The 17,772-nt window shown below is 33.5% G+C and overlaps 1 protein-coding gene and 1 long non-coding RNA gene across 2 annotated transcripts; one reads left to right on the forward strand and one right to left on the reverse strand.

Moving 5' to 3' along the window:
* Window positions 1–6,378: 6,378 nt before the first annotated feature.
* On the forward strand, window positions 6,379–16,716 carry LOC102594827 (CAP-Gly domain-containing linker protein 1-like). Its single transcript, XM_006360463.2, has 10 exons — window positions 6,379–6,717; window positions 9,382–9,579; window positions 9,704–9,826; window positions 10,741–10,769; window positions 10,874–10,952; window positions 11,667–13,125; window positions 13,242–15,145; window positions 15,237–15,341; window positions 15,484–15,623; window positions 16,183–16,716. The coding sequence occupies exons 1-10, from the start codon at window positions 6,601–6,603 to the stop codon at window positions 16,385–16,387; spliced, it is 4,359 nt and encodes a 1,452-aa protein (XP_006360525.2). The 5' UTR covers window positions 6,379–6,600; the 3' UTR covers window positions 16,388–16,716.
* LOC107063242 (uncharacterized) lies at window positions 11,327–16,353 on the reverse strand. Its single transcript, XR_001475168.1, has 2 exons — window positions 16,265–16,353; window positions 11,327–11,401 (listed from the first exon to the last, which is right to left on the reverse strand). It is a non-coding gene; the product is annotated as an uncharacterized lncRNA (long non-coding RNA).
* Window positions 16,717–17,772: the final 1,056 nt, after the last annotated feature.

Here is a 17,772-nt window from a genome sequence, read left to right on the forward strand (position 1 = left end):
CTCTCTCTCCCCCCCCCCCCCACCTTAAAACTAAGTACCACATAACTCATCACGAACTAATTCTATATAATTCATCATCTTATGAGTTTTTTTGAAGATTAATTATATTGTTCATCCATATGAGGCTGACGTAGTAAATCAGCCCTTACACAAGTAAAGGTGTGTCATCATTAGTCCATCATCTTCATACTCGTCTTATCCAACATGAATTTAGCGTTGGTTATATGCAATTTTGTTCTAGTTACAATATTAAATTTTATTCGCACACTCAATATTACGCCCAAATATTAATATTTTGGCTAAAAATATCCACTTCATTAACCTAATTTGAAAAATTCAAAGTATTTTTGCCCTTTTTCCCTTAGATTTAATTGGAAATGATTGGAATAGATTATTCAACTTATATATATATATAATGTGGACGCAGGGACCTAAAGTCCCAAATTTGTTCTTTTTAGTACTAGATTGACAATTGCAGTGTGAAGTTAGTGTAATTAATTGACCTTTAATTAACAAACATAATACAATTGACATATTCTAGAGTCAATTATTTGGGCTAGGGCCTACGTGTACAACTCTAATGATGTGTACAGTACGAAGGAAGTCATTTTCTCTTTTGATGGAAAATATTATACCAATAATAACATATATATTTATATAATTTTATGAATTGAATCTAAAAATAGTAGTGTCTATTCGTGTGCGTAATTTTATTCCTACTTTAAGTTGATAAAAATATTGTGTTTTATAGACTCTTGGCTCAAGTAAAGTACATAATCAACTTTCTCTTTAATACATCTCCTCATGTCCACTATAATCAACTTTCCACAACTCTTCAAACACATGTAAACGTAGCTCATAGGACGTAGTTTTACTTTGTAAGATGTAACCTTCAAGGGCAAAATCAAAATTATAACAATTATGGGTTCGACAGAATTTTAGTAATTTAATTAGACTCTTTTTAAAAAAAATAGAGTGCTGGGGCCGTTTATTAAATGGGCTAAGAAATTTAATCAGATTCAAATATGGTTAAAAACATACATAAATTATTATTATTTTCGTGAGCTATTCATATATATAACTATCCGTTATTCTTTTTTTTTTTGCTACTTAAACTATCACCATCTATATATTAAACATACCTCAACAATCAGTTGTTTATTTTCCCTCACTATATAATCACTATCATTCATGTACAGACGCGGACTCACCCTATAAAGGTGTGGGTGCACGTGCATCCGTTAACTTCAGAAAAAATTATGTGTATATCTATCTTGAGAAAGTGACAGAAATTAGAATATAATTAACAGTGCATCCATGATGAGTATAAGCATGATGTTGTGCTACTGGTACATGTGTCAAAGGTACCGCCTGCGAGACTTGAGTTCGAATCAAGCTAGACCCCTATTTTCATTATTTTTATTTTAAGTTTAACTTAAAGCTCATATTTGAGCTAAGGTAATATTAATACATTCAAAGTCTTTAAATTCTGAATTCGCCTCTACCCTTTTTATGATCATTTTCAAAACATCAAATCCATTTAAAGCCTATATATATTTGCTATATGGTGAATTTTTCCACTTTAGTTTACTGCACAATCTGGTTGGCCATAATTCAAAGTCCATATATATATATCTATATCCTATGTATTGACTCATTGACAACTGACCAAAGAAATAAAGTCACCTTCTATTATTAAATTTCTGGTCTCCCATAATATAATAATAATAATAATAAAGATCTAGAAGAAAATAAAAAGTATTTCCCCAAATTTCAACTGCAGACATTTTACGACAAAGAAAAAAAAAAGATACTATTAAATTAATGTCAATGAATGGTGTGTTTGTTAGGGAGAAAAATATTTCTTTTGAAATACTTTCAATTTTCTTATGTTGATTAATCAAAGTATTGTTATCTCCTGTATTCAGATTAGCAAACCAGAAATAATAAAAGATGAAAAGAAAAACACAAAAAACTATCCGAGTCTACAGAAACCACTGTGTGTCCTTAAGAAATTTAATCCCCTCAAGTACCCGAGGTTGCAGATTAATTCCTCCCAAGATAAAACGGATTAACCATTAAAGAAGTAGTGGTACCTCAAACTTCGATAATTTCAACGAACTCAAAATGACAGCAACGAATCACACACACAGACACGATCGATCGATTTTGTTTTGTAAGAAATGTATGCAAAAGAAGGGAAGAATTCGATGTCGAAAAATGAGAGAAAACCTCTCTATTTATAGCCAACAAAGGGTCAAGGTCACAACCCTTTGGAAAGAAGACAACCTTTCAGAAAGAAGACAACACTTTGGAAAAGGCATAACATTTCAAGCGGTCACAACCCTTTAGAAAGGACACAACCTTTCATAAAGTTCACAACTCTTCAGGAGAGTCACAACCCTTCATTTCCTGTTCACACCTTTAAAACCCAACAAGTATTTCATTCAAGGAAAAAAAAAATCTAATAAATAAATAAATGACTATCTTAATAAAAAATAAAAAATACTAAGTGTGTTAATATAACTTATAATAAGTGACATTTCACGCTAATTATCTCCTGCTCCTTTATCTCCACCATTTTGCCCCCTTGCCTTCCCAAGACCCGGATTGTACCGGCGAATTTCATAATATTTGTTTAAATTATATATAAATATTTTTCTCAACTTTATTTATGGTCTATTTAACTCATTTACCATATTTACTCTTTTTTGTGTTTAATAGAAGATATTATTAATATTTTAACCAATGGTAGCATTGTAAGCTATTTAAAGTATTTTCATGATTAGTAAAAACAACTCTGAGCTGATTTAATTTGCTTTCTCTAAAGTTGTGGTTCATGTATATATACAACAATTTCAGACAATTAATTAATAACTTGCAATCATTAGCAATAAGAGTACCATCCACGAGGTAATGATAAGATCTGTATATGTTCTACTCTTTTTAAATCTCACGTTCGGAATTTCACTCACTATGTTATTATTGTTGAGTGTCATCTCTTATCAAATAAAGTTTTACCTATATACATCCTTTCAATATTATTTTTGTTGTTGTAGGTTCTAGAAAGTAACAAAATGGACTAGTAAATATATATACATTCTTAAATATATTTCTAAGCAGTTTTGATCTAGTAAATTTGTTAAAAGTGAGCATTTTTAATATTCGTCAAATATTTAATAAATTATGTCTGTTTCAATTTTATGGAAACTACGGAAAATTTTTAGTGAGAACTCACATTTAGAGGTACAATTTTTATAGTTTCTACTATTTTTGTTCTACTTTTGATATCTAGTACAATATTTTGTGTTGCGATTTTTATGAAAAATCTTAAATTCTTTTTTCACAGTCCCCCTCAAATCAAATAGATAGAGTTTATTCAATTTTATAGAAATTAATCAAAAGTGCTTACTTGTAATAACTAACTAGAAGACTAAAATTGCTTATGAATATACTTATTAAATCTAACTACTTTAAACCTAACCCCATATATAAAGGACCATTTTTGCTTAATAGGTTTGGTCCATGTTGAGTTTGAATCAATTAGGTGGTGGTTGATCCCATTTCAATGAAATTAATGTAAAAATATTCAAGTCTTTAGAACTGACATTTCTAGTTATCATGAGAACTAGGTACCATATGGGTAGGGACATCTTGGAGCAATAATAAAGTTGTCTTTGTGTAATTTATAGATTACGGATTCAAGTCGTGAAAGCAGTCACTAATATTGACATTAGGATAGACTGTCTACATCAGGGGCGGATCTATTAAGGGGTGTGGGGGTGCCACGCCACCCCCGAACTTCGGCGGAAACTCTATATATACATAGGTATATATATATATATAATATTTATATAAATATAAAGCGTGCCACCCAGAGAACAAAATTGGCTTGTGGTGCCATGGTAGGAGGGTAACTTTAGAAGGCTGATGTCGCGGGTTTGAATCCCATTTGTACCTATTTTTTTGAGAAATTTGCTGCATACGTTTTTTGAAGAAAAAGGAAATTGTTGCACACGTTCTTTTAAGAAAAATTAGAGAACTAAAATTAATTTATATCGAAAAGAGGAATAATTTAATCAAATATAAAATTAATTTAATCGATAAGTCTATTTGGCACCCACAGACTCTAAATCCTGGATCCGCCACTGGTCTACATCATACTCCTTTGGATGTATGCCCTTCCTTAAATCCTGCTAACATGAAAATACTTTATGCTCCAAGTTATATATCCTTAATGATACATAATTCATAAACTCAAAATATTAGCTCTATATAATCTCGCCGCATTAATTGGTGAAACATGGCCTCTTTCTTCTTCTTTTTTTTGTTGTCTTTGTGTGATCTATAGATTATGAATTCGAGCTGTGGAAACAGTCACTAATATTGACATTCTGATGGATTGTCTACGTCATACTACTCCTCCTTGGAATGTGGCCCTTCTCCCAATCCTGTTAACATGCAATACTTTATGCTCTCCGAGTTATCCTTAATTGATAGAGCTCATAAACTAAAAATGTTAGCTCTATATATATAATCTCGGCACAACGGTCAATCTTAATTAGTAAAACATGGCCTTCTTTCTTTCTTTCTTTTTTGATTTTCCGCCAAGTATTCGATATTCACATTGGAGTCCGATTAAATTCAGATTTGTATTTTTTTTTTTGTTTCTCACTCAATGTCCGGTACTCACATTAGAGTCTGACTAAATCCGGATTCACGCCGAAAAATCCTATATTGGGGTAAAACGCTCTCTAACAAAAGTGACTTTGTACCAAAGAGACTCAGCCCGAGACCTTTAGTTAAAAATGAAGGAATACTTACCAATCCACTACACCCCTTGTCGGTGAAACATGGCCTGTTTTGTTGTTAAGTCATGTGGTCCGAGTTCTATCCAAATATGTCCTAGACAGAAGGGTACAATGACAGGGATGTTGTAGTTATTGTTAACTACAATCCTAAATTTAAAAGTTAGGTCAAACGTTTGAGTAGTTTTATTTTTTAAAGTGAGATTTTTTTCTATCGAATTTGAATAAATCAGATTTTAAATAAATACGGATTAATTTATACAGGCAATTATTAAATTTACGCTTTTTTCTATTCAAAAAATGCATTTCAAACATTAAAGTCATAAAACTAGTTTTTACAACGATAAAATAACTTAACTAAATGCCACGTGAGAAAAACCTTTTTTTTAAGAAAGTCAAATTTTCATAATGTATATTTTATCTTTTACAGTAATTTTCTCACGTGGCATGTATACAGTGACAAATTGATATTCTGGCGATGACGTGTCATTTTCAAGCCAGAAATTTGATTTTTGAGTGATTTGTATTTTTTGTTTGGATAAGTAAATTACTTATTTGGAATATGGATTGACTTTTTTTTTTATTTCTCCGTAGGAGCTCTCACTCCTTTTGCTCTCTTGGTGACTCGAACTCGCAACCTTCAGATTGGAAGTGAGGGGTGTTTACCATCCGAGCAACTCCCTCTCGTCGAATATGGATTGACTTTTCATTTTTTATTTTTGAGTTATTTTATTATCTTTGTTTAAAATCAAGTGTTTATAGCACTTTTTAAAGTTATTCGAATACTGCAAAAGTATTTAAAAGTTACTTTAACTTAAAAGTTACTGTTACAAGAACTCAATTTTATGAATTTAGTATTACAATTGGTTAATTCAAATACTTGTTGTCCAGTTACTGAATTTTAGAGGTTTAGATCTCAAATCATAAATATGAATAATAAAAAATTTAGTAGATCGCACTGTTTACTACAAATTTCAAAAGTAACAGGAAATAAATTACCATCACAAAAAAATATGAAAAAACATGAATATTTTATTGATAAATAATATCGGTACAAATCTATTCCTTCAAATCATTCTTTTCTCATAAGATTTATTCATGATTTCACCCTTGTTTCTTCTCTCGTAAAATAGATTCAAGGGTTGTAGTGACGTATTTTTCAAATTAGGGATGATTTGAATTTCTTTGTGATTCGAGGGCCGTTAGATACATATATTCGAACTTGAATGATTTGAATTTAATCTCTTTATGAAAATAAGATTTAAGATTAGAGTAAGTCTCCAAGAATTCCAATTAAAATCAAATACATTTTATAGAGTCCTTCTAGAATTAAACACGTTAATTTTTAATGTCTACAAGCACTGCTCCAAAATAAGCATTTCACAATGCGAATCTAAATTAATCGGACTTTAATACCTATACGGTACACAGAATTGAGAAGAAACAAAGAGTACCCCAGTAACTTTTACTGTTTATGAAAAAACATGTGCCACCCAGTGAAAACAAAAAAGGAAGAAGAAAACTTTATACAACAAAAAAAGGAATCTGCACTGCAGTAAAGGACAATTAGCTCACACACAATTTGCAACCAACTCCAATATTGAAAAAAAAAAAAGACAGGTAGCGAATATAGCTAAACCCACCACTAGTGCGCTCTAGCTACACACACAAATTCAGTTATCCACTCCATTTTCACTTTCACTTTTTCTATATAGCACACAACTTCTCTCTCCATCTCCATTGATATTTTCAAGCTCTAGTTATCTGCATTTTGCATAATTATTACTCTGAGATGATGATCAGAGATAAAATTTTGAAATTGCATCACCGGCACAAGTCGTCGTCTTCTTTTTTGGAAAAATCAGGACATCGATTTGACTTCTCCTTCTCCAACCTACAAGCTCGACAGGTTTATCTCTATCTATCTATCTATCTCTGTTTGTATTTTGAGTATTTCGAAGTGTAATTTACAGCTTAATAGTACGAATACGAATTATAGAACTGTGTATTATGTTGTTCGATTGGTTTACTATTTAGATTCCTGATAGAGTTTGGAATTTTTTGAATAATGTGAGTTTTTCAAGCAAATTTATCAATGTGCGTGTATTAGGAGTATCTCGAGGTATAATTTACAGTTTAAGTACGGATTATTGAATGTGCAATTAGCTCATGAAACTGATTTTTTTTCCTGCTGTTTAATTGGTTTATTACTAGTTACATGCCTGATATAGTCGATAGAGTTGGGTAATTCTGCAATAATTTGTGTTTTAAAGCAAATTAATCAATGTGTGTGTGAGAGAGAGACTGGTATTGTGACTGTGAGTATCTCGAGGGTTAATTTACAGCTTAAGTACGGATTATAGAATGTGCAATTAGCTCTTCATACTGATAATTTCTTCTGTTTTTTGCTTTTATAATTGGTTAACTATTTACATGCTTTTATAAGTTTTGAAGCAAATAAAACAATGTAATTCTCTGTGTGTTTCTATATGTGTGTTTTGAGTATTTCGAAGTATAATTTACAGCTTGATATGAATTTTAGAACGTGCAATTAGCTCTTTGATACTGATTTTTCCTGCTGTTTAATTGGTTTACTGTTTACGCACCCGGTAGAGTTGGGAATTTATGCGATAATTTGTGATTTTTAGAAGAACAAAAAAGTTGAAGCAATTAAATCAATGTTGTGTGATATATTTGGATTGTTCTTATTCGTGTTTGATTCTGTGTGTAAGTTACCGTTTCAGCTAAATGTTATTTTGGCAGAGTGTGTTGATAAAGGAGAGCATAAGTGCATGTGCAGTTTATTCTAATACTTTTTCTGTAACATGTGTTTTTATTTGGACCTATCTGTTGGATAGGCTGGAATTTATCTTCTTCTGCAATATTTTATTGTACAAGTCTTTTGTTATTGTTCCAAGTCACGGAAAGCTATTAGATAGCATAACTTTGTTGATTCATCGAAATTATACTGAAATTTTTTACTGAAAAGTGAACCAAAACTTATGATATTCCAAATAGGGGAATTGTGCTATAGAAAATGCATAAGAAATCTTCATTAAGTGTCCACTTTGCGTTCCTTATTGCGGGTTTCACAAGTATTAAAATAATACGAAATGGGCTTTTCCAAAATTTAGAGGGGTCACTGGATATGACCAATTTGTGGGTCTGACACTGAATGTTGTGGTATTTAACATGGGAAATAGGGAGATGAGTGTAAGTTATAGTTATCCGTGCCTACTTATGCAATAGAAATGATCAAAATAACTGCAAGACTATAGTTGGACTAGAGTGAGATGTTAAGCAAACTTCTGAATATGACAAATCTAATTTCAAAACAACAATCAGCAAACTATTAGCTGCATACAACCAGGTGGCTGAACTAATCGAAGTAGGTCAATCTACTAATGAAACATTCAATTGCTTTTGTTCAGCAGTTGATTCTGGAAGATGAGTAAGCACTAACAGAGGTTCTGAGTGGCAGTTGTGTGATGTATCATGTATGCATGGGCTGTGAACCTGGTTGTCCGTTGTCCATTAGTTTCTTTTTTTCCTTAGTCGCGGTAAATGTGAAAATGAAATTTGTTAAAAGCCATTAGCTGCCATGCAGACATCTGAGGCATTTTTTCTCCTAAATTACATGAAAAAAGGATTACGGTTCTCTTCATAGTTGGCAGGAGACAGAGAAAGAAACACCAGAAAAACATATTTTCTTGGAAACAATGGAATGGCAAATGCTCCAGAATTGATGTAACCAGTCTGTTACTCTGGTATTATTAGTAATAAACGATTGAACTAGGAACCACGTTGCAGTATAAGCCATATGTACAATGGTATGAATAAATGACACATACGGAGGTGCACGGAAGGGTTAGTACCTGAATTCAAAAGTGCAAAACAGAAAAATAGATCATAATAGCTTTAATTGACAGTACACAAGGAAATATATTTAAATAACACATAAATATTTCAGGGATATAATAATGTTGGACAATGTAGGAAATGAATAACTCATAAAGGAAACAGCCTTAAAAAATTTAGGTCAAATTAGTACCATATACACCGTCTTGTCTCGTCTTTACATATTCGCTTATTAACTGCTATAGACTCTATTTTCCCTTGGATTTTCACTTCTTGCCTCATTTCTTGCTGAGGTTCTGTCGGAAACAGCCTGTCTACCTCGGAGGTAAGGACTGTGTACACTCTTCCCTCCCCACATCCCACTTGTAGGATTACGCTGGATATGTTGTTGTTACCTCATTAAATGTTTCAAAAGATCCAATCGTTGTTCTTGTAAATTTGTAATGTTTAACATGGTGAATTTCTTACCCTGCTTTCAGTATTTGTGACTGAACAGATACTCTTAAGATAATGACTAGCTACAAAATCCTTTTCTCAAACTGCTTATATCTATGGAACATTTTTAACGATGTCTATATTTCTTTTACTTGTTAGATAGAATTCAAAGACTAATCATCTAACATTGACGTCTCAATGGCCTCGCTATCATCATCTTGACTGAAACTTTACGTCCAATTTCAGTTTATGAGACTTTCTATGGGTTTACTTCCCTCAGGTACCTAAAGGATGGGACAAACTTTCCCTCTCTCTTATCTCTGTGGAAACAGGGAAAACAGTCAGCAAATCAGGGAAAGCCTCAGTACGAAATGGTAATTGCAAATGGACAGAAACATGGTCACAGTCCATGTGGATTACCCCAGATGATATTTCAAACAACCAAGAGCAATTCCCTCTTAAGTTTATTGTAACAATGGTCAGACACCTTCCTATATTTCTATCGGTTGAAGTTATCGGTTCAATAAGCTTTAAGCTTACTGAATTTGCTATACTTGGCTCTTAGTTTTCATGTTTATAACGTTATCAGTTTTCTGTTTCAGGGATCTGCAAGATCTAGCATTCTCGGAGAGGCTTCTGTAAATCTTGCTCGCTTCAGGGATGCAAAAGCTTTTACTCCAGTTTCCTTACCTTTGAAAAAATGTAACCATGGCACAGTTCTACAAGTGAGACCTCTTCTAATACTTTCAAGTTTGATGTTTGCACTTTAAAATGCAAAACATTATCTAGTATATCCTATGATTACCATTTCTTTCCTTCATTTTAATTCAACATGTTCAGGAATTACTCTTTGTAGACCCACCATATCATATTTCTCCAAGATTCTATGCTTCTTTTGCAATAAACAAGTTCATCTTCCGTTACTCAAGTGCAAAGAAACTTCTTTTTTGTTCTTTTCTGTTGCTTTACCTGGAACAAATAACCTAATTTTTTAACGAATGAATCAATCACTGCTATTAATATGAGCTTAGATGACGAACTCTGTGTATCAACTAGCTTCTCAGATCTTAGTAATCCCCTTTAGAAAGATTTTCTTTTCATTTGTGCTCAATAATTCTCAAGTTTTAGGTTTGCTTCTCAGTAATAGAATTTAATTTGTTTTCCGTTCAATAGTATCCATGTAATTCTACAAGTTATATACTGAAAGAATACTTGTTTTGTCATCTTACTTTGCTCATAAGAATTTGAGAGCCACATAACTTTGCATGCTTGTATGCTATTTTTACTTACTTTTTAATGTGAAACTGAATATGTTTTTAGAATTAGGGATTTCATATTAAATATGTGAAGATTAAAGAAAGCAATAGAATTGAACAAATTTGATTTACTTGAATAAAAAATTTCCAGCTTTAACTTCTTTCATCTCAAATGCAATAAATTACTCATAATTTGGAGCATCTTAATGTTGATCCCATCCTGAATGCCTGAGGTCCTTGTTGAAGATTTTCAGCCAACTCCCTTAGGTTCTTGGCCTATATTTCATTCAGGAACATGTTACCTAAAGCACACCTGAGTACATAATAATCTCAGCTTTTTTACTTACCTACTATTACTGATTCAATTTCTTATGTTTCTGCAGCTGGAGATCAAGTGTTTGACATCAATCAGGTTTGTCTCTAGAACACAACAACTTCTTCCTTAGTTTTCAACATTTCTGTTTCTTCTTTTTTTTTTCTCTATCCATAGTAAAAAGAATCAATTTGAAATCGTAGGGATAATGAATCCAAAGACATGCCCTTCTATGCTGAAGAAGAGAACATGGAATACAATAACATGGAAATGAAATCAGAGGTATCTAACTATCTAGTCAGAAAGGTTTATGCATCTGTTGATATTCATTAGGATATTATATGAGAAAAATCTTGTTTTTGAACTATTATCCAAATATTTGATTATTCACCCAATTAGAACTAGTACTGTACTTAAAGTTTGGATATCCATTTTCGCTTTTTAGTTCACAATTAAAATGCAAATAATAGAATACTAGGCTTTAAATGGAAAATGATTAATAGAATTATAGATTTATATGTCCTGTCTTCATCTTCAGTGTTGGCCAAGTTTGAGTTTTGATCTAACGCTTTCAGTCGGTAGTCAATCTAGAACCATCCAGATAAAAAGGTCCATAATTATTATATTTAAAAGGCTGGAAAGTGGCTGCAATATTGCCTGGATCTCATTCTTGAATGCAGCTTTAGTAGTTTAGACATGGCGTGGGACATGGACACAGACAGACATACAAACTGCAAATTTTTAAAATTAAGGGACATTACAAGAAAGCCAAGTAACTATAAAATCATAGATATAGACCAAACAACTTGAATAACTGAAATCACCGGATGCATATATACGCTCAAATATCGGAAGTTGAAGTATATTTCTCATTATTATCAACGCATGTCTTCTCTTAGAGATCTTATTTTACTAGTATCAATGGTGCATTTATTTTGTTACTTTATCTTCTCTAGCTTCCTCTAGAATTTAAGCTAGATTATGCTTTCCCAACAGGAAAGAAGCCTCCCACGGCTGAGTTCATATCATAGCTTTGCCTCTACAGAGGATTCATTGGGCAGAGAAAGCTTTTCATCCCAAAGTGACTCAAATAGGCATGGTAACCTCATAATTGGTAGACAAGAATCAATTGATTCCAGGAGTAGTGCATCCTGTGGTTCTTACTCTTTTTGTGAATCACCCAAATCGTACAACTCTCCCTATAATTTAATGATCTCAGGATCAGGAAAGAATGCTCAAAATCAAAAAGATGATTTCAAACAGTTCTCACATGATAACACCGCATCAGTGCAACTTTCTGCTTCCTCTAGAAACTCCTTACAAGCCAAAGATACTATCAGTAAAGAACTAATTGCAGAGGCCATGATGTGGGAACAAAATGCTCAAAGCTTAAAGACTGACTTGGAAATGTCAAGGAAGGAGTTTGCTGACCAGTCACAGCAGATAGAAAACCTTAAGATGGAGCTTTGTTCATTGGGTACAGAACGTGATGGATCGATGCAAGAAATCAGACACCTTGAGATCCTTTTACAAGAATCCATGGAAAAGGAAAAATCAACTGAGAGTTTAATGCTCCGAGTCAGAGATAAGGATAGTGTTGAAAAGATTTTAAAAGAGGAACTTAGGATTCAAAAAGAATCAAATGACGATATGTCTTTCCAGCTAAGTAAAACTCAAGAATCAAATATTCAACTAGTCTCTATTCTGCAGGAGATGGAAGAAACTGTTGAAAAGCAGAAATTGGAGATTAAGAACCTTTTAGAAGTAAAGTCGAATTCTGAGAACCAACAGAACCTAGAGGACAAGCTTCAACAGTTGCAAGAATCACAGAAAAATCTGGAAAACACCACTCTCCATCTGGAGAAAATCATCAGGGAGAAAACTCATGAGATTGAACTTGAACGAGATCACAGGACTCAGGCTCTTATAGATTGTGAAGAAAAATGGAAAAATAGGTCAAGAGAACAAGAAGAGGAAATTACTTATTTGAAGGCAGAGTTATCCAGACTTTTAAGTGCCGAGGACTCCAAGACAAGTGAGATCAAAGCTGAAGCTGACTGTGATCTGATCAAGGAAAATGAGACTCTCAAGGAAAGACTCCAGGAACTTGAGAGAGATTGCAAGGAGCTGACCGAAGAAAACCTGGAACTTCTGTACAAACTGAAATCAAAGGGTTCTGAAAGTAAGCAGAAAACCTGTGATCAGGAAGAAAACTTAGCTCTGGAGTTTCACTCACTAGTTAGGGACAATGCTTTGAGGCCAAATGCTGAAATCAACTCATGTTGCGTTGAAGTACAAGAACAAGATCAGAGAACTGAGGTTGCTGCAATGCCATCTGAATGTCAGCAGGAAGGAGATTGTCAAGATCGTTTCACTCATAAAAATGTACCCATAATATTTCAGAGTTCCGAGTCAGGACATATTGAAGATATCTATACCCTACTCAACACATTATGTAAGTATCTAGCATGTTTCTTGTGCAACAGGGTACAAGACAAAATGTCCTCCTTTCACTTATAAACACTGAGTTTTAAAATGCTATATGTAATTTAGATTTTTGTGAATGTACAGGTCATCCCGCTAAGGACGAGCAAGCTAATGCAGTGTTGAAAAATTTCCAGTTATTGAGGTACAGGTTGGCTCTATATCTTGATGGTAGTCAACATATCGAGGATGAACCCAAAACAACATTAAAGGATGCATGTGAAGTTCAAGATGAGGAAAAGGATGACCTTCCAAAGGAAAATACTCCTTGTTCTTGCTGTGAAAGGCTTGAGGATTTAAATAAGGTGCTAGAGGGCAAGATTCAAAATTTAAGTAGTGATAGTTTAGCTAAGAACTCGGAGATACTGGAGCTGAAGACAAAATGTTTGAAAAAGGATGTAAAGATCGAAGCGCTAAGGCATCAGCAGACTGATTTGAGTACTCAAATCTCTGATCTCCAGATGAGTAAATGTCTGATGGAGGAGAGAATAGAAAACATGCAACAAGAACTTAGTGCCACCTCCAATTCTTTAGACACTTCCGCAAATGGTTTGATGTTTCTTGATCAATGTATTTGTGGAGGAGTCTCTAAAATGACGTACGAAATGAAATCATTAGAGCTAGAGAGTGATAAGTATGAGTTAGAACTTAATTTGCATGAATTAGAAAAAGAAAATGTAGATCTGTCAGAACGAGTATCAGGATTGGAAGCTCAACTAAGGCATTTGACTGATGCAATGGAATTCAATCGTTTGGAACTGCAGCATTCTGGTAATCGTGTTGTGAGCCTTGAGAGCAAGATTAGAAAATTAGAACATCAAAAGGAGTCACAAAAGCTCGATATGAAAGAACAGTTGATGGAGATGCAAAAGCGATGGTTAGATGCTCAAGAAGAGTGCGAGTATCTGAAGAAAGTAAATCCAAAGCTCCAAGCAACAACAGAAAGTCTTATGGAAGAGTGTTGTTTGCTTCAAAACTTGAATGCAGAACTAAGGCAACAAAAATTAAAATTACATGTGAGCCATAATGTTTTGGAAGCAGAATTGAGGAAATCTCAGCATTCTTTCTCCACCTGTTTGAAAAGGATAGAGTCTTTAGAAGCTAACTTTTCTTCAGTGATGGAAGAGATTGAATCAAAAGAGAAGATCCTTAAGTTCAAACTTGACGATCTCCACCTACAGACTAAAGAGCATGGAGAAAAATTTCTTGTAGAAGGGTGCACTCTGCGTGAAATGTCTCCGGAGAACACAGTTGAAGTCGAAAAGTTGCAAGAACAGGTACAATCCCTGATGGTAGAGATGTCAGATCTTATGAGTGAACTTGGTACTTCCAAAGCCAAGGAGGGAACTTTGGCAGCTAATTGTGATAAGCTACTGAGGATGATGGAACATCTTGTATCCAGTGAAGCAAAGCTTAAATGCACCATTAATGAGCTTGAGTCAAAACTACTGTCTTCTGAATGTCAAATGCTGCAAATGACTGAAGAGAATTCTAGCCTAAAGATTCAACTGCATACATTACCATTACTTCAGGAGGAAGTTTTGTATCTTAAAGAAGCACTATCTGGGATGAAGTTTGAAAGTGAGAGAACACAAGTTACACTGTTGTTGAAATATGGAGATTGTGAAGAGTTGAAGGAAGAGAAGGCATCATTACTTCAGGAAATCACCTGCATGCAGAAGGAAGTGGCGGAAGCAGAAAAATGCAAATACAAGACAATTGCACTAGAGGAGAAAGTTCTGAGGCTGGAAGGAGACTTAACTGCAAAAGAAGTAATGTGTACCAAAGTTTCCGAGCTGAAAAATGAGCTTTGCCAGCTTAGAAGAGCAAATAGCCAACTTCTGTGGCAAATAAAATCCCTTCAATTCGAGAAAGAGAACTGCTTGAAGCAAGTCACATCCCTCGAGGAAAAATTGTCGAAAAAACGACCAGACAACCAAAGAGAGGATGATGATACCATTCCTACTCTAGATGAGCTGAAGTTTTCAGAGGTCAACCATGCCACTTCTCTTATATATAGCTTGTAATCAATGATACAGTAGGCGATGAATCTGATTTTTGTTTAGTTTTCTGAAAAAACAGGTAGAGGAAGAGAACTTCAGCAAGCATCAGCATGAGATAATTACTCAATCTCTTCAATCAGAGAAATACTTGAAAGTTCAGAAGATTCAAGGCAACTTTCAACTGGTACGTCGTACTAAAACTATCTTCATTTCTTTGTGTTCCTCAGTGTGTAATATTTACTGATTACTTCCATTTCAGGGAAAATAAAATTAATATAATTTCCTTATCTTTATTAACCTCATGACATTCCCCCATATCTATCTAGGATGGAAACAAAGAAAGCAATTACTACAGAGATTTTCAAGGGACTCTTGCCAAAAGTGTATCAGCGAACCAATTTCCGGGCGATACAGTAGCTCAGACTTTAGACAGCAATTATATCCATGATGAATCCCATCTAATTAGGTAAGCCAATATAAAAAATAATTGTTTTGTTTCCTGAGCTTTGTTTGTGTTTCTCATGATGTTTATGTCTTATGATCTTACTCTGCTACTGGTAAAATCCATCTAGTCTGACCATTCTTTCGAAAACTGTTAACCAATTATAGCTGACAAATCGGCTTTATCAACTGGAAACTGGTTTAACTACCACTTGAGTTGACAATCCTTAACGATACCTTTCTAAGGATAGAATAAGAAAATCATGGACGGAGCTACAGTTCTGCTTACGTGTTAACCAGAACCCAATAACCTTTGGCCCAGACTTGTATTTTTGTTTAAAATCCATTAATATGTATAAATAGTTTATCCAGAACCCAATAAGCTACCTTTTGTAGAATCTACAACTTATAACTCAAAAATTGTAGCTTCGCCTCTGAGAAGTATATATATTGGTCAAGGAAATCTCCTCTATGTGCTTGTTTTATTCTGTAGATTCAGAAATACTTATCTGCATTATCGACTAAAAGTATGTATGATCAACTTACTATTGTAATCTAATCAATCCACATCTTTGTATCTTCAGTTTGTCATCCAAAGGAAGAGACGATAATATGCAAAAAGTATCTCAGCTTGAATCTGAACTACAAGAAATTCGTGACCGGTACCTGAACATAAGTCTTAAATATGCAGAAGTGGAGGATCAGCGCGAGCAACTCATAATGACCTTGAAATCCATACATGATCAGAAGACAGCTACAGGATACCGTAGCCTTTCCTCTTTCTGGTAAACTGGTGCTGATATGTGACATTTTTTCTCCGGTACACTATTTTCATACACAGCTCATTCAATGAAAGAATTGTAGAAATAAAATGTTGAAAAAGTGTTGGGGTCATTTTCGTTGAACAGACCCCAGTATACGATAATTTAAAAATGTGACAATCGCCAATAGAGTAGCAAATGTATAGGTAGTTTGTGATCCTCTTTGGTGAAGGAGTCATTTAGCAGAGTACAAGAAGTTCATTTCTGCCATTGTTGTACATGATTGGTCTAGGTAATTATTCAGATGCATCCTACAAATTAAGCAATAAATTTTTAGAGTAAATTTTTTTTTTCCTTCTTTCCTTTTTCTTATAAATATTTTTCTTTATTCTGAATTCTGCTTTTCTCATCTTGGTTATAATTCTAGTTTACTTTCCCAGAACAGCTAAAGGGATCGTTTAGTAGCTGCTTAGAATTATGCAGGTATTAGTTATTCCATCTTCTACTCCGCATAAGATAATACATAAATTCTCTGCGGGTTCTAAAATTGCAAACTAAATGTCGTATAAATTTTATATATTAATTAATACATGAAGTTATCTCTTTACTGTCAAACGACCCTTAACTGCACTGAGGTAACAAAGAAAGACAAAAAGAACCAGTCTAATATGTTCCGGTTAAATGGTTCGAAACGATTTTGTAATTTATGCTATTGAAGAGAAGATTATGTTTTATGTTATGTGGTCCTGATCTTTTAATTTTTTTTAAAGAAGTACTTTATGCTATTGGATTGTACATAACATTCGTTTAACAATTATTTGAATTTCAATAATGGTTTAATCAATAAAACAAAAAAAGTTTAATCGAATCGTAATGAAAAAAATGGGGTAAGATCGACCAAAGTAGGAAGCCTTAATCGGAGATGCCAACCATCTCTCCTTTCTACTAACACAACATCAATTTGTTGTGCCTAACTATATATACGCCTTAAATCCTTTTCTATGTTTCGATGTGGCACAAATTTACTTATATGAGCTCACAAGTCAATCACATACGGAGTATCAATTTGTGATTATGGGTCTTTTTTGTTTTGGATGTCACACATCTAACATCTTGGTATTTCAAAATTTACACAAACTTACGGGCACAATTTTCAGTCCATTTTTTCCCCAAAAAGAAGTCATAATTCTGATCAATCTCTACTTTTAGTAGTACAATTTAATAATCTGGGAGTGCTTTTTTTTTTAAAAAAATAATACTGTTTGTTGTTTCATTAGTTGCGTCTTGCAATTTTGTTGTCATGTTTACTTTTTTCATTACTCTCAAATATATTCTTTGGATGTCCGATACATTACTTAATGGGAGGGGTAAATCCAAGAAGGATAGGAATGTATCCAAGAAGGGATGGATGTG

The sequence above is a fragment of the Solanum tuberosum genome, unplaced genomic scaffold (genome assembly GCF_000226075.1).
Source record: "Solanum tuberosum cultivar DM 1-3 516 R44 unplaced genomic scaffold, SolTub_3.0 scf00324, whole genome shotgun sequence".
Classification (NCBI taxonomy): domain Eukaryota; kingdom Viridiplantae; phylum Streptophyta; class Magnoliopsida; order Solanales; family Solanaceae; genus Solanum; species Solanum tuberosum.